At 47.6% G+C, this 20,256-nt stretch overlaps 1 protein-coding gene across 1 annotated transcript in view; it reads right to left on the minus strand.

Annotated features, from left to right (window-relative positions):
* Fntb (farnesyltransferase, CAAX box, beta) overlaps positions 1-20,256 on the minus strand; it is an 88,400-nt gene that overhangs the window by 13,176 nt on the left and 54,968 nt on the right. Inside the window, exons 7-11 of the mRNA XM_004624783.2 lie at positions 18,534-18,620; positions 9,937-10,066; positions 8,166-8,298; positions 4,781-4,892; positions 3,847-3,961 (exon numbers count right to left, since the gene is read on the minus strand). Of these exons, the coding sequence (XP_004624840.1) occupies positions 3,847-3,961; positions 4,781-4,892; positions 8,166-8,298; positions 9,937-10,066; positions 18,534-18,620 (577 nt within the window). The remainder of the gene's footprint in view (positions 1-3,846; positions 3,962-4,780; positions 4,893-8,165; positions 8,299-9,936; positions 10,067-18,533; positions 18,621-20,256) is intronic.

Below are 20,256 nucleotides of genomic sequence, written 5' to 3' on the forward strand. Positions count from 1 at the left end.
ATGACAAATATGCATTAATAAAAAAAGTTTAAAATATTGAAACATATGAAAAAAAACCAATTATGCTCACAGATATAAAGCCTTAATGTTGAAAAGTCAGTTCTTCTTTTTTTTTTTTGGGCGAGGGGGACAGGGTCTCACTATGCGGTTCAGGCGGGCCTTGAACTCACTTTGTAGTCCAGGTTAGCCTTGAATTTGCAGTGATTCTCCTGCCTTAGCCTCCCAAGTGCCAGATTACAGATTGTGTCACCACACCATGCTCCCATTAATTTAAAATTCAGTACAATTTCAAAACAAAAACAAAAACAAAAACTCCCATCTGAAGTTTTATGTTACTGGGGATTGAGCTCAGGGCCTTCACACTGCACTACAAACCGAATACTTTCTTGAGACAAGGTCTCTAAATTGCTAAACTGCCCAGGCTGGACTACAATTTGTAATCCCCCTGCATTAGCCCTGCCCATTTCTGGATGGCCTGCTCTATTCCTTTGATCTGTTTGCCTGTCTGCCCTGTCTTAAATCTGAATACACATAACCTCATTCTTTTTCTTCAATCTTCCCCCTCCCTCTCCTCCTTCTTTTTTTGTAGATAGGGTCTCACTATGTAGTTCAGACTGGCTTTGAACTCATTATGTAGCCCAGGCTGGCCTTGAACTCACAGAAATCTTCCTGCCTCGGCCTCCCTAGTGCTAGGGTTACAGGTGCCCAGCACTAATCCCAGCTCCCATCAAATTTAGTGGAAAATCTTGATAAGTAAATCCTGCCATTCACAGGAAAAAGCCAAAGGAAGAATATTGAAGGCAATTTTGGAGGGAAAAGCCAGGGATGGTGGCAAACTCAGGAAGCTGAGGCCGAGGATCATTGTGAGTTCAAGGCCAGCCTGCGCTACTTAGTGAGACCCTGCACAAAATACCAGGAAAAAAAAGAAAAGAAAAACTTTAGAAAATATATACCTTGCATGCACCTGTAATCCCAGCACTGGGGAGGCTGAAAACAGGAGGATCACTACGAGTTCAAGCTGCGTAGTGAGACCCTGCACAAAACACCAGAAAAAGAAAATATGTACCTTGCTCAGTGCTCATGTTCTCCCTTTAGAGCCAGTAGTTATCATGATTTTTTAAGTATTCATTTAACGCATTTTTTTTTTACTTTTTTTTTACTTATTTAACTATTTGTGTGTGTGTGTGTGTGTGTGTGGCCAGCTCAGCCCACCAGGGGGCGGCGCTGGCTGGCATGTGGTGCTGGGGGATTGAACCGCAGTCCCTGTGCTTTGCTAAGCTTGTTCTAAGTAGGTGCTTTAGACCACTGAGCCATCTCACCAGCCCTGTTTGTGCTTTCTTAAAAAATGTTAGGGAAGGATTTGTACTCCCTCAGCTCCTCAGGAAACCCCAAGCCAACTAGGCAGTTGAAAATCCAAATCTTCTGCTCAGAGGCCAGGGATATAGCTTAGTGGCGTAAGTGCCTATCAGACAAGTGCAAGGTCCCAAGCTCAGTCCTCGGTACCACAAAATAAGTAAGTAAGCAAGTAAGTAGATAAGTAAACAAATAAATAAATAGATATAAAATCTTCTCAAAGAAAGAAAAAAAAATCCAGGTGTGGTGGAGCAAGCCTGCAATTTGAGCGCCCTAAGCTACAGCAGGAGGATTTCCATGAGTCACCCTGGTCAGCCTGGACTACAGATACCCTGTCTCAAAAAACAAAACAAACAAACGAACAAACCCTACTGAAAACAAGAAACACACATGTCACCATGGAGATCAGGATCAAGAACACAGAGAGGACTCCTGCACATAAACAAGACAGGGAAAACAGCTGAAAGTATAAACTGGTGAAAAAGAAGTTACAACTCATGTGAGCCCAACGTGAGGATTTGCGGGAGGCATTTCACAGCACACAACACAAATGGTCAGCAAACATGTGAGAAGATGTTTAAATTCACTAGGAAGATGCAAAGAAAAAGCAGGGCAGTGCACGTCTGTAGTCTCAGGATCCTGGGACTGTGAGACAGGAAAATCGAAAGTTCAAGCCCAGCCTGGGCGACTTAGGAAGACCCTGTCTCAATAAAAAAAAAAAAAAAAAAGGCTGGAGATGTAGCTCAGTGTGAAGATCCTAGGTTTGATCCTCAGTAGTAGTAGTAGGAGGTCAATGGAGGAAACACAGCAGAGCCAGGAGCAAAGGCGCCTCTGGGCTGCCCCAAGTGGACAGAGCTGCTGGGTGACTGGGCTCAGAGGACCCTGCCAACCAGCTGGTCTCCTCCAAACACTACTAGGTGAGCCCCAGGAACAGACACCGTATCACTCTACAGCACTTCTAGAATAATGGAAAGGACTGAAATGCTAACACACGAAAACATTTATACGTGGGGACTTTGGAGTACTTAAAATGAGGAAACTGGAGCAGCGTGTGGAGCTCAAAAATATAATGGGATGTGGAAGTGGTGCAGAATAACTGGTAGGACAGGAATGTACTGCGTTAGGTAACCAGTGTGGCAACTGAGTAAGAAAGGCCCTACTGAGGCAGATTGGCGTAGCTCTAGGCGTGGCTGAGGGAATGAACTGAAGGCTTGCTGGGGTATGGTGGCGGTCACCCGAGAGCTGGCCACCTGAATGCTATGAAAGGGAAACGAAGAGAAGCTTGCTTGCTTCTGTTCCTTGGGGTGGGGACTGGCCTTCACCTTCATGTTCGACATTAAATCTCTCTCTCTCTGGTAAGCACTGAGTAACGCAGCCCTGCATGTGACCGCGGGGACTGTCCCCTTGGGGTGTCTGTCCTGGGTTCTCACACAGGCTCACATCCTAGCAGGCTGCTGCAGGGCAGCCTGCAGTGGGGAGCATGTTACCTCATGGGGTGGACTGGGGACTGAACACAGAGCCTTGGCACTGAGCTACATCCCCAGCCCTTTTTTTTTTTTTTTTTTGATATGGGTCTAAGTTGCTAAATTACCCAAGTTGGGCTTGAACTTGTGCTCTTCCTGCCTCAGCCTTCCAGAATACTGGAATTACACATTTGTACCAGCAGGCTGGGCTCTGACATCTTTTCTTTTTTTCAGAGACGGTCTTGTTGCTATGCAGTACAAATTGGCCTGGAACTCGGTATGTAGCCAGGTTGGTCGCAAACTTGTGAGTACTTCTGCTTCACCCTCCCTAGCACTGCAACACCACACCTGGCTTTGACAATCATTTTTCTTTTTTTGTTTTATGTGTTTGGTACAGGGCCTTACTACATAGCTCAGACTCATAGTGATTGTCTATTTTCAGCCTCCCCAGTGCTGGGATTACACGTATGTACCACCATGCCTGGTCTTGGTGGCTGGCTCAGCAAGCTCTAGGGTAGGGCCAGAGTAGCATGTGGTGCCAGGGATTGAACCCAGGTCCCTGCACTTGCCTAAGCAGGAGCTTAGTTCGCTGAGCCATCTTGTTGACCTGACACCCATTTATTCTTGGCAGTGCTGGGACAGAACCCAGGACTTTGTTTCGACACAGTAGGCAAGAGCTGGGCCACTGAGTGACATCCTGTGGTGGGCCTGATGCGTTCTGAGGGACACAGAGAAGCACAGGATAAACACATGGCAAGTTGTGGGCGAGGGTAAGGCAGGCATCTGGGGCCCTGTCCTTCCCTGAGCAGATGCTTCTAAGCTGAGACCACCAGGAGCCATGGTACCAGCCCTGCCCCGGCTGCTGGGACTCGAGGGCTCTGCCTGAGAAAGAGGTGAGTGGGACCTCGACTCCCCAGGCCCCGGGGCCAAGCGCACTTCCAGCTTCCCGGCATCCGCACAGGAAACTGGGCTCTGTGGGCTCTCAGCTCTCAACCTTCCATGGGGAGGCTGCGGCCCCACCCCGCCTTACCAGAGCATTTTCGGGAACACCCACCACCACGTCGTGCAACATGGCTCCGCTGCCAAAGTGCTGGGCGATGGAGAGGCCGCTCAGGCAGTAGCAGGTGTGGTAGAAGTCACGCGACCTGAAGGACAGGAAGCTCTGGGCTGTGCCCCTCTGCTCCCTACCCGCCCCAAATGTGACCCCATGGACCTCGACCCCACCCTGTCCTCCAGCTGGCCGGGGGAGGTGCGGCCTTTGCTGAGAGTGTGTCACAAAGCCCTATCCTCTAGCCCCGTCCCACGTGGGGACTTCATTTCATCTTTTTTTGTTGATGGTGGTGGGGCCAGGGATCAAATCCAGAGCCTTGTGTACATGTGAAGCAAGCGCTCTGCCACCGAGTTGTGCCCCAGCTGTGGGCACAGGAGCTTGAGAGCTGGTGTTGCTCAGCAGTCTCTGTCTCGGGGCAGTGCTAGTGCTGAATTAATGCAGTTGCCAGTGTTATTCCCTTGATGCTTATAGCAGCGGGGTGTGTGTGTGGGGGGGGTGTGTGTGTGGGTGGGTGTGGGGGGGTGTGTGTTACCAGGGTCTGAGCCCGGAGCTTTGTGTGTAGCGGCAAGTGCTCTCCCACTGAGCTCCACGCCAGCTCACACTATTCTAATGAAGTCCGTTTAGCTTGGTGAGCCGGGGCTGCAGCTCAGAGGCACAAGAGTGTGCCTGGAAAGCACAATGTCCTGCGCTTGCTTCCCAGTAAAACGGGCAAGGAAGAGATACACCAGCCCAGCAGTCCACTCACTGTCTGGGCAAGAGGGAAGAGGAGGCAAGCAGCCGGAGCTGCTGGGTCCCTGGGACTCAGGGCACTCCAGGTGCTTCCCAAAGTGCTGCACTAGCCCCCAGCGGCCAGGGGCGGGACGGCCTGGCCCCGGTGCCCAGCCCTCCCTTGGCTCCCAGGCACAGCACTCACTTGCCAGGCTTGTCCAGAAGGCCCCCGGTGGGGCACTGGCAGCACATGAGCAGATACTCCTGCAGGGCCTGCTGGTGGAACATCCAGCGGCTCATGCCGAGGGCAGGGTCGCCTGTGGAGGGCAAAGGGTCAGCCAAGGAGCAGAGATGGTTTGCATTTTACAGCATAGGGGGAAGAGGCCAGGCCTCTCTTCTTCCACTTGTTCTTGGTACTCACTCTCCTCACAACCTGCCCCTTCTCCCAAACCTGGTGAGGTAGCTCTTCAAGCACAGACACTACCACTGACTCTACTCCCAGCTGCAAACACATCTTGAAAATTCAGCGAGTGGGCTGGGGATGTGGCCTAGCACAGGAAGCCCTGAGTTTGATCCCCAGAGCCATCCAAAAAAGGTGCCTTTTGTGACTTGATTGCTCACAGCACAGAGAAAGGCTTGACACGCACAGCCCTGGACCCTGGCTGTCCTCTGACACAGCAGATGACTACCAGGAACTCCAATTAGGGACGACCTTCCATGTGTTAGGAACAATGTTCGAGTAGAGCAATGGGCAGTTACTAATAGCTGAAAGTTGCCCACCGATAACTGGTGGGGACCAGCCTATGCGCACAGGCGTGCTCCAGGCCTGGTCCTTCACGTCTTCCAGCGTACGTGGGAGCATTTCCCTCACCAGCCTGACGGATGGGGCCGCTGCAGCTACGATTTGGAGGGATCATGATTTATGGAGCTGTTAACCTTCTGGTGGGCCTTCTAGGTTTGCTATTCGAACTCTAACTCAATACATGTCCTTTGCTAAGATCTCTGCAGGTCAGTTCCAAATGTGGACTTGCTGGGCTCAAAGAGCTAAGTGCCCTTAAAATTCAGACTCCAAAATTAAAAAAAAAAAAAAAAATCAGTCTCTGAACTGCCCTCCAAAAGCTTCACATATCAAGTTTTAAGTCTATGCTGAATAGGTAATAAGGACTAGTATCACACTCCTCTACTGGCATTTCTTTAACTATAAATAAACCAAACAACCTGCAGCGGGGTGCTGGGGCCAGCTGGCCTGGCCCCACACAGCCACCTGCTAACTGCCGTTGGTAGCAGTCGGGTAGTACGAAGCCAGTCCAGTCACTTCACCTCATGTACTCTGCCTTCAGGTCTGCAAAATGGGACAATCAGAATATCTATTTCATAGCGCTGTTCTGAGGTTCAAAAGAGGGAAAATGTATGTAAAATACTCAACAAGGCCCTGGCATATTGTGCATGCTCGGGAAATCTCGGCTTCTACCAGAATAGGAACAGGTACAGTGGAAAAGTGGGAAGAACAGTGGCTTCTTTTCTAGCACTGTCTGTTCAGATCATTAAACTACTGTTCAGTTGGAGTGTTCATCCATTTCTTATTTGTATGATATTTTTCAAGTTAACTAGCCCTTCATCACTAATCTTTCCTATCTTGCTACTGTTTTGTTTACAGAATTTCCCTTCTTTTATAAAACAATTTTTTTTTTTTTTGATACAAGATCTCATTATGTAGTTCTGGCTAGATCTGAACTCACTATGTAGCCCAGGCTAGACCTGAACTCGCAGCAATCCTCCTGCCTCTCAGTCTCCCAAGTGCTGAATTACAGGTATACACCAGCATGCCTAGCTTTTTGTTGTTGTTCTTTACACTATAAATGTGTATCAACTGAAGAAAAAATAGAAAATACAGGATAGGGCCGGGGAGATAGTTCAGTGGCATAAGCGCCTGCCTGGCAAGTGCAAGGTCATGAGTTTGATCCCTGGTACAAAAAAAAAAAAAGAAGTATAAACAAAAAAGAAAGCTAAACATCACTTATAATTTCACATCTCAGAGTCTATTAATTATTCTTAAATGCCAAATCATCACTAAAAATGAGGCCATGCACATCCTTTGAAACCCGCCAGGATCACAGTAGCTGAACATGTGCCTGTCGTTCATCTCCTCTTGCACCCAAGCTCAGTATCTTGCCCATCGCTCAGTGCACACCCTTCCTCCGAGTCCAGCCTGATCCAAGCTGGAGAACCCTGCCCTTTGGGAGGAAGAGGAAGAGGAAGAGGAAGAGGAAGGGCGACCCAGGCAACCACACCAGCACGAAGGCTCCCGGGCAGCATTTTCCCCAGGCAGAGAGATCTGAATGGGACCAAAGGGGACTTCACGACCCATCCTGCAGGCCAGTTTCCCTGGAGCCTTTGAGAAGCAGTACCCTGTGACAGCTCCCCAGATGTCCTGGGATGTGCAGCATTATGACCTCCTATCCGTGCTGGACACAGGACTGTAAGACTCAGGCTTTCCCGGGCACCTGACCTCACCAGTCCCAAATGCAGAGGTCACCAATACCCCAAGTCATTCATATCTTGCAATCCTTGGCCTCATAGGGCATCTCTGACATCCCTACTAAGTAGCGGTCAAGCCATAGACCATGCAGGCTCCAGAGCAAGGGGAACTATTTCCTTAACACCCTGAGGCTTAAGTCTGGTGGCCCCAGGCTGGGAAAAGGAAGATGACAGCAACTCTGTTTACTTGAGATTGAAAGTGGCCAATCCAGTAACTCCAGCAAAATTAAGAAACTGAAGAATAAGGCTCAGAAAGAATAAACAAGGAAAGAGGGCAGGGTCAGAAGAAAAGAATCTCATTTTTTATATTTGAGCAATTAATTATTCAACTGAGTCCAAAGAAAAGCCTCCTCCTGGGCCAAGGGGTCTCTGCAGGAACAGATTAGCAGCCAACAAGTGCAGGACACAGGGGCCAGCGGGCAGCCGCAGGTTCCAAGAGCAAAGAAGAGAATGTTCCCGGACTTCCTGCTGTTTTGATTTTGCATCCCCTTCTGTCACCCCATGAAAGTGGCTTCCTCCAGCCCAGTGGTGCGAGTGGAACAAACCCGCATTTAGGATGGTTCGCTAAACTTAAAATGAAACATTTCCAACGGTGACAGCCATGAGCCAGGCCTGGGGGACATCTCCCCCGAGAGTTCTGGTTCTGGGCCTCTTCATGCAACCCACTGTCCTTCCTGTCACCCCTGCAGTCCTGGGCACAGTGTGGGTCTGCAGCTCAATGGGAGTGAATGCAGCTGTGTCGGCAGCTTCGGCTTCACACCAGCTGAGGTGGCAGCCACCAGGGCCCAGGAGAGGAATGGCTGCACCTTCTGCATGACAGAGCAGTGCCAGCCTCCTCGAGACTGTTCACAAGGAGCCCTCCTGCCCCAGCCAGGTCCAGAAAGCAATGACTGAGCCAAGGGCACTGAAACTAACCTATTCAGCGCATGCATGTCCCCAGGCAGGAGGGTCCACACCACACACTCAGTATCTAGGATACACAGGTATCATTTCAACCGCTCAAACAGGCAGTACCCTGGCTTCCCCACCCTGGTGAACCCCACCTGCCTCACCTTGAGCATGCAGGGCGCGGTGCAGCAGCGTCAGGAGCCCAGCCTGCCAGAAGGAGTAGCAGCCGTCCACCAGCTTGTTGCAGCGGCCCTGAAATCCACCTTCGAATCGCATCTGCCGGCTTGTTACCCAGTGCTGAGGACAGGATGGACAGAGAGGCAGCGTGAGCCAGAGACGCACAACCCGGAGGACAGGAGCCCAGGCCAGCAGGTAGAGGGAGGCGCCTGGCGTAGGGCTGCTTGGGCCTCGGGTTGAGACTCTGGCTTCCTTCTTCTCCTCCCGCCCCACTGCAGCTCTTTAAGCTGACACTTTTGAGACAACCAGCACCAATGTCTACCCAGGGCCTGACTTGCAATCTTCTCTTCCTCAGCTGCAAACTGGTGTGGACCTTACAGGACCAGGAAAGGCTCCTAGGAAACACAGCTGGCGTAGGGCCTGAAGCAGGTTCTGGCAGCTCTGTTCTTGTTATTTCTGCTCAGAGAAGTTTATTCAGAGCAGATAAATGAAATTTTGTGGTATATCTGATCTTACTAGTTCCAACTGTTCTATATTACAGGAAGACATTCATCCCAGGTTGCTTTCTTCTTTTTGAATCTTATTTTTGGTGGTAGAAGTGGTGACAGATTGATACCACAGTGTGTACTACAACTAAAATACTTCCTTAGTCCTCCTAATTTTTTTAATACTGAAACAGGTTCTTACTAAATTACTAAGGGGCAAAGGTTGACTTGAACTTGGAACTTTCCTGCCTCAGCCTCCCTCATTGTTAAGATAACAAATGTGTGTGGCCATACTCAGCTAGCTGTGGTCTCTTAGCAAGTCCCCAGCAGGACAGGAGGCAGAAGCCGTCTGTCCTGATTCTCAATCGATGACCACCCCATCTAGCCTCACTTCTCCAGAGGAACCTGGTTGGTAGACAGAAGAAAACCTTTGATTTGATGCTATAAACTGATATATGATGTCACCCTGTAGTCACACACGACACCATTCCTCCTTTATCTCCAAGTTTTCTGTACACTACACCCTTAAGATCAAGGCAGCCACAGCTGGCTCCTAGGAAGGAGCAGAACCAGCTTGCTGAGCACATAGCCCATTCCAGCCCCCGTACACAGACAGCAGGCAACCTGCCTAGTCTTCCTAGACTGAGCTCTAAAAGCAAGCAGGAGGTGCTCGAGAGAGGCCAGCAGCCAGCCCTCAACAGCATTACTGCCCTGCTCTTTGCAATACTCACCCATAGAGAGTCATAATCTCAAAATCTTTTTTTTTTTTTTTTTTTTTTTTTTGAGATAGGCTCTTGCTATGAAGTCCAGGCTGACCTTCAGCTAGTGGTCCTCCTGCTTCAGCCTCCCAAGTACTGGGATTAAATGCTTATGTCATGACACTTGACTCTAACAGTCCTAAATTCTTAAAAGATTAAAAATCAAAAAACAAAAATCCTCCCAAACACCACACTGAAGGTCACGTCAGCAACACATTTCTAGTTGGTGCTTAGGAACAATGCTATGAAGGGGAGGAGGTGTAGTGTCACTCCGGGGGACAGAAAGCAGGGGAAGGAAGCAGGTACCACAGAGGCAATTCTTTCTTCCTTTTCATCTGTTTTCAAGCCAGACCAGCTTTTGTTCAGTACCTGAGCCCATGCCTTGGCTATGTTCCCCTTGGTTCTTTGAGCTCAAGCCCAGAACCCAGATGGTCCTTCTGTGGCCAGAACTCCCCCATCAGAAGCCCACCGGCAGGACCCACGTCTGAGCAGTGAATGGCTCAGCAGGCACTTACCAGTAAACTCTTCAAGTTCAAGTAATATTCCTTCTTGAGGATCACCAGAGCAGCCAGGCCGCAGAATGTATAGCCGCCGTGTGCTTCCATCCCCGGCACCCCACCAATGCCGCCTTCCCAGTTCTGACACCTATGGAGTGGGGGAGAAGCAGACTGAGTGGGCCAGAGAACGGTGCACACAACACGTCCCTGCCCTCCACCTCTGGGGAAGACAACGAGCTGAGGCATAACCTGCCGCCACTATTAAGGAAGGGTGCTGACCTTAACTTTTGGAGATGCCTTTTCCTAAAAACCAAAATAAATGTAGAAACTTAAAAACAGCATATTTGAATAAGAAATATTATGGAAGACCAACCAGGCAACTCTCCTTGAAAGAACAGCCATTATCTCCATTTTGGATGAGCCTGACCCTATTTCCTCCTATTGATATGTACAGAGTTGGCTAAGACTTTTCCTTATCGCTTCAATTGGCCTTAAGCAATGCTATTAGTCTAGCCGAAATCTGGTGGTAGTCTTTGAAGATGGCAGGAGTGTTTCCCCAGAGCCCCCACCTGCTGCTCCCTAGAATGACAGCCAGGTCAAGACAGGATGAACAGCCTCCACACTGTTGGCTGGGATCAGCCTCCCTTGAGACAGAGGCTGTGACTTCCTGGGCTTGAAAGATCACACATCAGAGCTGAAGCACTGACCCCAAAACATTAGAGACCACCTCAGTTGTGTAATATGGATCGCTCTCTGCATATCCCTTCTGCATATGGCCAAGGTAAATGCAGGCCTCCTACAGCCCAGCTCACCTACTTCCCAGCATTCTCAGTCACTCCTTCTCAAGCCACTTTCTTCATGAATGAGTAAAACCCAGGTTCAGCCTTAAGTCCCGGCCTTTGGTCCGGACAGCCATCATCATTGCTGGTCTTAAGATCACCTTGGCACCCCAAAACTACATATTAGTGTCTGTATTCTTGCCATGGGTTGCTCTGGGCATGGTAGATTGGAATTAACTTGATGGGATTCCAATAATTTATCCATGGGATTATAAATATAAACTTCCTGGACTGAGACAAAGACCAGGAAGGGCTCTCTATATAGTATCTCATATTTTTAATCTTTGAAAAATGATAAAAAATCTTGTATGCAACATAACCACCAAGTTACAATAAAGTTGAAAAATAAATGTTGATTTTGGTTTTCTTTGGATACAAGGTGTACTGCATATAAAAAACATACATTTATTTCAAAAAGAAAATCATAGACTGAAAGTCAAAGAATGGAAAACAATACCCCATGCAACAGGAATCTGGAAAAAACCAGGAGTAGCTATTGTATTTGTAGACAAAATGGATTTCAAGCGGAGATGGATAGAGAGAGACAAAGAAGGTCACCTCATGCTTGTAAAGAAAACAATCCAAGGGGGCCTGGCCCTAGCTCAGTCCTTTAAGTGGCTGCTTCCACAAAGCTGTCAGCCTCAGGTTCCTGGAGTTCGAACCTCACAACTCTCCCGCTGGCCAAAAGTGCCCTGAAGGCATTCGAGGAAGAAAAAAAAAAAAAAAAAGAAAACAATCCAAGAGGAGGACGTAACAATCATAAATACATATGCACCAAATATTAGCATACCCAACTGTATAAAACAAATATTAACAGATATGAAAAATCAAATAAGCATATTACAATTGTAGTGAGGGACCTCAGTGCCCTACTGTCATGAATAGAGCACCTAGACAAAAAAAAAAAAAAAAATCAACAATGAAATATCAGAATTGAACCAAACTTTTTTTTTTTAATTTTTATTTATTTATTTATTTGTGTGTGTGTGTGTGTGTGTGTGTGTGTGTGTGTGTGTGGCCAGCTCAGCCCACCAGGGGGCGCGGCTGGCTGGCATGTGGTGCTGGGGGATTGAACCGTGGTCCCTTTGCTTTGCTAAGCTTGTTCAAATAGGTGCTTTAGACCACTGAGCCATCTCACCAGCCCTGAACCAAACTTTTGAACAAAATAACTTAGTAGATATCTATAGTATTTCACCCCTTAATATCAGATTGCACATTTTTCTCAGCTGCACATGAGGTCATCTCCAAAACAGACTACACGCTAGCCCATAGAACATGCTTAAGTAAATGCAAGGGAACTGAAATTATCCCATGTATATTATCAGATCATAGCACAATAAAATTGTAAATTTAATGGCAAAAGAAACCACAAGAACTTCATAAAAACATGGAAATTAAATAGCACCTCTTGAACACCCAATGGGTCACAGATGAAATTAAAGAAGAAATCAGAGTTTCTGCAATTAAACCATAATGCCAATAAACATTCCGGAACTTACGGAACACAATGAAAGCGGTCCTATGAGGGAAATTTAAAGTGATAAATTCTCGTATCGGAAAAACAAAGCAAGCTCAGAAGAACAACCTCAAGCTTCTAGAAAAAGAAGAGTAAAGTGAAACACAAAACTTGTGAGAGGGAAGAAATTATACAGAGCAGAACAGAAATTAATTCAATAGAAAGGGCTGGGGAGATAGCTCAGCAGAATAAACACTTGCCTGGCAAGCATAAGGGCCTGAGTTCAATATCCGGTTCCGCAAAAAATAAAAAATAAATAAATAAGCAAAAATGCAAATTTTGGGGGGCCTGCCCATTAGCTCAGTTGTTTAAGTGCCTGCTTAAGCAAAGGCAGTCAGGCTTAGGATACTGTGGTTCGATTCCCAGATCCTCATGCCTTACCAGACCTGCCCTTAAGGCATCCTAAGCCAGCCCCCCCCAAAAAAAAATTCTTCAGAAAATAATTTAGTAGAGACTAAGAAAACAATAAGAAGAACCAATGATTCGAAGAATTGGTTCTTAGAAAGATTAAATAAAATGGACAAGCCCTTATCCAACCTTATCAAAAGGGAAGATTCAAATCTATGTAATTTTATGTAATGTAAGGTCCTACAGAAATTCAAAAGATCCTCAATGCTTATTTTGCAAATCTGCATTCTAATAAGATAAAAAACAGAAGAAAAGGATGGATTTTTAGATACATATGAATTAACAAAGCTGAATCAAGAAGATAGAAAAATTCTAAATCAACCAATATTAGTCAATGAATTTGAAGATATAATTAAAAACCTACCAACAAAGAAAAGTTCAGTCCTTCACAGATTCACTACTGACTGAACTCTACAAGAAATTTAGAGACTTAATGCCGCTACTCAAACTCTTTAATGAAAGGGAAACAGCACTCCAAAAGTCAACCTGGAAGCAAGCATTACCTGATACTCAAGCCAGAGAAGGATCTAAGGAAAAATGTGAACTGCAAGCCAATCTCCCTAAAGAACACTGATAGAAAAATTCTCAGTAAAATACTGGCAAACAATGTAGAAAATCATCCAGATTATACACCATGACCAAGTAGGGACTCAGGGTTGGTTCAACAGATGGACATCAATAAATGTAATACACAATATTAACAGAGCCCAGGACAAAACCCCGATGATCGTCTCAGTAGATGCTGAGGGCCCACCAGATAGCTCAGCAGATTAAAGCACCTGTTTAGGCAGACTCAGGGACCAGGCTTTGAACCCTGGTCCCTGAGTCTGCCTAAGCATAAAGCACTTGTTCACCATCTGGAAGGCCCTGGGTTACAACCCCAGCATCATAAAAACCAAAACAACATGCAGAATCTCTGGCCTAGCAAGAAAGGATCATTTCTAGAAATTAGCCTTAAAATATAACTAAGAGGGGGCTGGCGAGATAGCTCAGCAGACTAAAGCACCTGCTTAGGCAAGGTTAGGCCAGCACAGGGACCGCAGTTCGACCTCTGCCACCACATGCTGGGCCAGCCCTGCCCTCAGAGTGGGCTAAGCTGGCAACAGTCCGCGCAGTGGTGCACACCTGTAATCCCAGAGCTAGGGAGGCTGGAAACAGGAGAATCACCATAAGTCTGAGCTGCAGAGTGAGACTCTGTAACAACCAAATACATAAAAAAAACCCAAAACTAAGAAAGTATCTGAAGATCAGACTATAAGCATGGTTGGTATCTTTCCATTTACAGCAGCAAAATGTTAGGCCAACTTAAAAGTTTGTAAGTAGGTCTCTGGTTGTACAAGTCACAAGATACCTACGCAACAGCATACTACCCAGTCACTTAAAATTCTGCCCCAGCAGTATATTTAGAGATGTTGCATTTATTATATGAGTGATGTCACAAAATGACTGTATGTGGCATGATCACATCTTTGGAATTTTGGAGGAATATACATCAAAAGAGTGTATCTTTAGATACTACAGGTTATTTAGATTTTTCCTTGTGACAGACATGTCATCTGTGAAATAAATTTTTTTTGGAGGTGCAGTGTAGGAGATTAAACCCAGGGCCTTGCACACGCTAGGCAAGAGCTCCACCAGTGCACATCTCCAGCCCTAAATTTCTCTCAAGTGATTTTCACGTGACACTACGGAGCCTTCCTTCCAAAGCGCTCAGCATTCACCCAAGTCTCTCCCTGCAGGCGCGTCAGTCTCATAACACACAAGTGCGCAGCTTCCAGCCAGAAGCTGGGGCAAGCTCCACGAAGGAGAAAGGAAGCAGAAGCACCGCTCTGCCCTCCAGACTGCTCTCAAGCACACGCACGTACGCACGCATGCGTGCACACAGACACATGCGCACATGCGCGCGCGCAATATACATATACACATTCCACTTTCCCTTTGCTTTTACATAGATGGGGTATGTAACACGCTTGTGCATACCGCTTTTTTCATTTAGTAAAATTCTTTGGGATCTTCTTCTAGCTAGACAGAATTTGACTGGACATAAGAGCCCAGTAAAATGGAAGTAAAGAATTTGAAGTGAAAACAGGCCTGAGGAGATAGCTTGGTGGTCTAAGCACCTGCCTGGCGAGTGCAGGGACCCGGGTTCGATTTCCAGTACCACATGCCATTCCGAGTGCACTGTGCAAGCCACTGAAACCAGGCGTGGTCGCACACACCGGCAATCCCAGCGCTGAGGAGGCTGAGACAGGAGGATGACCACAAGCGCCAACTGAGTGGCGAGACCCTGTACCAAATAAATAAATAAATAAGTGATTTAAAAAGAAAAAGAAAAAGTGAAAACAGACAGGAAATAACAAAATCATGAGAGCTGGCATGTGGGGGGTGTTAAGAGAAAATCACTGAATAGAACAGAGAAACCTTCCCCAGCCCAGGGGGGCAGCATAGCTAAGTGGTTTTTATCACAGACAAGTTGTTCCTGTCTCTGTCCCACCCCCTTACCCCGTTTCCCTTCCCTTTCTCTCTCCCCTTCTCCCCTGTCTCTCAATCCCAGGGTCTTGCTATGTAGTGTAAACTGGCCTCAAACTCAACTCAATCCTCCTGCTTCAGCCTCCCCAGTGCTAGGATTACAGGAGTGCACCACCATCCCAGCTCCTCTTGATTTTTTTTATATTTCAGCTTCATATAAAATTCAATATTCAATCATCTGACATATAAGGGAACCACAACATGATGAAGTTAGATAACCTCTAAGTCACAAAGCCAGTAACTAATGACAAAATTGGGATTGCAGAGCCAGGGAGAGAGCTCAGTGGCACAAACACCTGCCTGGTAAGCACAAGGTTCTGAGTTCGAGTCCAGATACCAGAGAACCAAAACAATGACAACAACAAAAATACTGGGATTCACCCCTTGTGGCCAGGTTTCCACATACACAAGGTGCCTGACGAATCAATTTGCTGCAAACCAAGCTGCACGCTCTGGATGTATGCAACAGAAAGTGGCTTCCAAAGGGCCCCTTGCAGTGATGCGTCCTGGGGGGATTTGAACTCAGAGCAGACAACAGCAGAGAGCCAGACCCTCTCTCCTGACTCCACCTCCCCACGCTCTGCTTCTCCCTGGGGAGATCACAGCATCCCTGGAGGGTGGCCACTGTGGGCTGGATCACTGATCAGGGCTGGGCAGCCGGAACTCTGGTAGAAAGCCAACCACCTGTCTGTCAGCACAAAAGTGGCTGCCAGAAAGCAAGCAAGAATCCAGGAAGCGAAAGAAAGGCCCAAATGCTACCTGTAAGCTCAGTCCAAGTTTCTGCCTGACTCCTGAAATCGGTGCATGAGGACTCCACCCCAAACTGGCAGCCACGGTGACAGGGGGTATCCTCTCAGGCACAAGCTATACTCTGGGGGGATCCGGATTCTGCGACAGCCCGACCGCTCAGCAGATGTGCAGGACAGGAAGCACGAGGAGCCCACAGCAAGGTAACTGGACGAGGGTTTTTTTTTTTTTTTTTAATGTGTGTGTGTGTGTGTGTGTGTGTGTGTCCAGCTCAGCCTACCAGGGGGCGGGGCTGGCTGGCATGTGGTGCTGGGGGATTGATTGCTGCGGTCCCTGTGCTTTTTTGCTAAGCTTGTTCTAAGTAGGTGCTCTAGACCACTGAGCCATCTCACCAGCCCCTGGACGAGGGTTTTAAAGCACAAGCAATTATATGTTTGCCACAGCAAGGCACATTATGCTTGCAATGAACAAAAAGATGGGCACTCTCAGGGCTGGGGAGATAGCTCAGCGGCACAAGTGCCTGCCCGGCAAATGCAAGGTCCTGAGTTTGATCCTCAGTACCAAAACAAAAAAGGGAAATCTCAGCTGAGAAACAGAAAATATACTGAAAAACAAAAACCAAAGAGGTCTAAACTCAGTCTCCACACTGCCACCGCCTGACTGCGGGGAGCTCAGGAAAGCCTGATTATTAGGTTTCTCTGCCTTATTCATGACCACACTGGAAGCCAGAAGGTAATGAACAACGCCGACACAAGTCAGAAGGAATAAATAGTTCACGCCACTTCCAACTTGGAAATCTCTAACTAAATAAAGTACCCTGCAGGTTCCACGAGCAGAACAAAGACACGCCTTCCACAAGGAAGCAAGTAAAGGCAGCCAAGCCAACCACACACACCCCAAGCGAAGGAAGGACGGGGCTTCCACAAAGCAGGAGAGGAAGCGAACTGTGGGATAACAAAGCTTCTGGATGCCCACCGAGGGGCAAGCTGACAGCAATCTGGCCCGGCCATCGCAGCAGGCCGAGGGCTGCGGGAGGACGGACCAGGGACGCACACGCAAATAGACGCAGAAGCAGCAGGACGCCGCAGGTGTCTGTGTGGAGAGTAACTGACAGTGCTGGCAGGCAGAGAACTGGGAATGAGCTCATGACACCACATTCAGGGAATGGATATTAACTCCAGGAAAATGAAAGTTACACAAAAAATAAATGTCATCATAGATCATTTGGTTTCCATGTAAGTTATACAAGCTATAGTTACACAGAACTATTTTGGTAAAATAAAAATTTTAAAAATAGTACAGATGTACCTATATGCCTTTTTTTGGTTTGTTTTCTCCTTCCTTCTTTCCCTCTCTCCCCTTCTCTCCCCTCCCCTTCTCTTCCTTTCTTTTCCTTCTTTTAGTGCTAGGGATCAAATCCAGCATCTCACGCATACTAACCAAGCACACTACCACTGAGCCACACCACCTGCCCTGTTCATTCATTTGTGCCTTCCTTCCTTTTCTCCCTTTGTCTCTCCTTCCTTCCTTTTTTCTTATTGTGCCCATCTCTTTTTCCTTCCTAGCTTCTTCTCTTTCTTTTCTTCCTTTTTTCTCCCTTCTTCCCTTCCTCCCTCATTCTCTCCACTATCTCCATTCCTTCCTTCCTTTCTTTTTTTGAGAGAGGGGCAGGCTTGAGACAGGGCCTCACTATAGCCCAGGCTGATCTCAAACTCATGATCTTCCTGCCTCTGTATTCTAAGCACTGAATTACAGCTATGCACCACACATCCAGCCCTGCTTTGTTTTCCAAATTATTAAATATTTGAAGCATCCAGGAAAGTTATCAACTACTGTGGAGAACATACATGGACCCAACACCTAGCTTAGATACGGCTGCTGGGTGTGGACAGCCCCCTCTCATCTCCTTTGCTATCTCCCAGGAGTCGCCCCCATCCTGACTTTGGTGTTTCTCTTTCCCATAAATGTTTTTCTATTCTTCAGGTAAACAATATGGAATTGTTCTGCATGTTTTCAAATTTTAAGTAAATGTGCTGGTGCTGATTTTTTTTAACATTTAGTCCCCAAAAATACCATTTCGGAGGTTTATCCATATTGATACATGTAGCTCTAGTTCATTTGCTTCAAAACTACACTGTATTCCAGTGGAACTCTCCCATAACTTACCCACCACAAGCTTATGGACACTGAACCTAGTGCCACCTCTTTGCTCACAAATGAGTCTGTCTCTTGTCTTTTTCATGCATGGGCAGGAGTTTCTGCAGCAGTGGAACGCCTGGGTCATAAGCAAGGGCACATGGAGCCAATGCTAGCTTGCTTTCCAAACTGCTGAAATCAGGTTAGACTCCCACTGACACAGGGTTCTTTACTAAATAGTTTGGCCATTACCAATATAAGCTGCAAAACAGTATTAATGAAAGTCTGTATTTTCAAAATGTACAGTTATGCAACCCTAACGTATCTCTTATAACCTTCTATCTCTAGCTAGTCCTTTTAAAATTTTTCTTTTTAGTTTTGTGAAGAAACGTCTTGCTCAGCTGCTCGCTAGCTGGCCAGGGAAGCCTGGCCTTTCTCACCTGGCTATCCATTCAGCAGTCCCCTCGAAGAGGTCTGGAGTGATGATGTTCGTGAGAGAGGCCACCGAGGCAGCACAGTACGCGCTTCTGGAAAGACAGAAACAGACAGGAATCATGTCAGGTGGCGAAGAGCAGCCTAAGTAGGGCTCAGGGAGCTTCTGGGTAGGTTGCGCGCTGTGCCTGGTAAGCTGGAATTACTTCCTGTCCTCACCCCGGCACTTGGGCAGTTCTGGCACTTGCGCAGTCCTCCGGGTTTCCAACTGAGAGGTGTGACATTCTATTTGGACAGAGTGGCTCACAGCATGGCGTCTATGAAAGGGCATGACACTCCATTGTCCCTTCCTCCATAGCGCCACATCCAAATCAGAGGCAACAGCCATATCAAAAGTGGCTTTAGCTCCTTTCAAAGACCTACAACGCCTCCCACCACTCTGCAGTGTTCTGGAAGGAGGCGACACTGGGCTCACTTATTCAGACATCAGCAGTGCTGTAGACCCAGGACTGCTGGGTGCACACAGTTTCTGCAGCAGACATGATCCAGAGCAGGCCACGAAATTCTAAATGCTGCTCAGACCTAACAGGAGGGAAGTAATGGGTGAGCCCCTTCGTAACCTCTCGAGGGAGGAAAGCACCCTGACTGGACTGCGAGCACCTCAGAGGTACAGACGCAGACACGCCTTTTGACGAGGAAGGACACTGTGCTCTTTTCGCTGTTAAGAGATCGAATCCATACTAAATCTATCTCTGCTACTAAGCTGCGTCCCTAATTCCTGTTCTTGATTTTTAGCATTATCCTATTTGATGTGGAATGATTCTCGATGCTGGTCCCTCTGTTGTGGCACATGTCTACATGTGGCCTTTGCTTCCCCTCGACAGTCTTTTCAAATATCCAGCATGAGAGAGACAAAACTATCTGTTCTGCTTCTGCTCACAAATCCTTTTGCTCAGAGCTCCTAAGGAACATTAAGGAGAGGGAAACGGACAGGTCAAGTTTCCATCTTATGCCAGAGACGTAATGGGAAGCCCAACCTACGGGCCCATTCCAGAGGAATCTCTGCAGGCGCTGCCAGCATTACTCCTATCCTACCCGTACGTTTACCAGCCAGGCTCCTGCTGACCAAAGGCTCGGCACAGGTGGCGGGGCAGGTGAGTCACAGTGGCACGGCCCAAGGCTGCCATCTACCACAAGCTAGTGTCCGAAGCCGATCTAGTTTCCTTAGGCTCTGCTCCTCTCTGCGAGGCTCAGGAGTATTTGCCCTAAATGCTAATGCAGCCTAGGAGGCAGGGAGGTAAGCCAGGGAAAGAGCTCGCCTCTCAGCAATGTGACAGCTGAGGAGAGGAATCCTGGATCTCACATGGAACTCTGTGTGTGTGCGTGTGTGTGTGATAATACACAACTTCTCCAGCCGTCCTCCCTCTCTCCCAGTATCCACTCAGCGCAGCTCTCATGTCTGTCTGCTCTTGTCTCTCCTGGTTGCAGTCACCCAACTCTGTTGCTGTCTCCCACCTGATCAATCTCCTGTCTGGTCTTTTTCCTTCCAGCCCTAAAAACAGAGGACTTTTACTAAAAGACTGCTCTTCACTCACAACAACAATCTCCAGATTGACAACTGGACAACATCTAACACAGTACAAACCAGGTCACATAACTGCCCACTGAAAGCCTGTCAGAATAAACTCTAGACCTGTGAGCGTCCCGGGGTCCTCAGTCTGCCCCGCCCCC

This window comes from Octodon degus, unplaced genomic scaffold (genome assembly GCF_000260255.1).
Source record: "Octodon degus isolate 3935 unplaced genomic scaffold, OctDeg1.0 scaffold00007, whole genome shotgun sequence".
NCBI lineage: Eukaryota > Metazoa > Chordata > Mammalia > Rodentia > Octodontidae > Octodon > Octodon degus.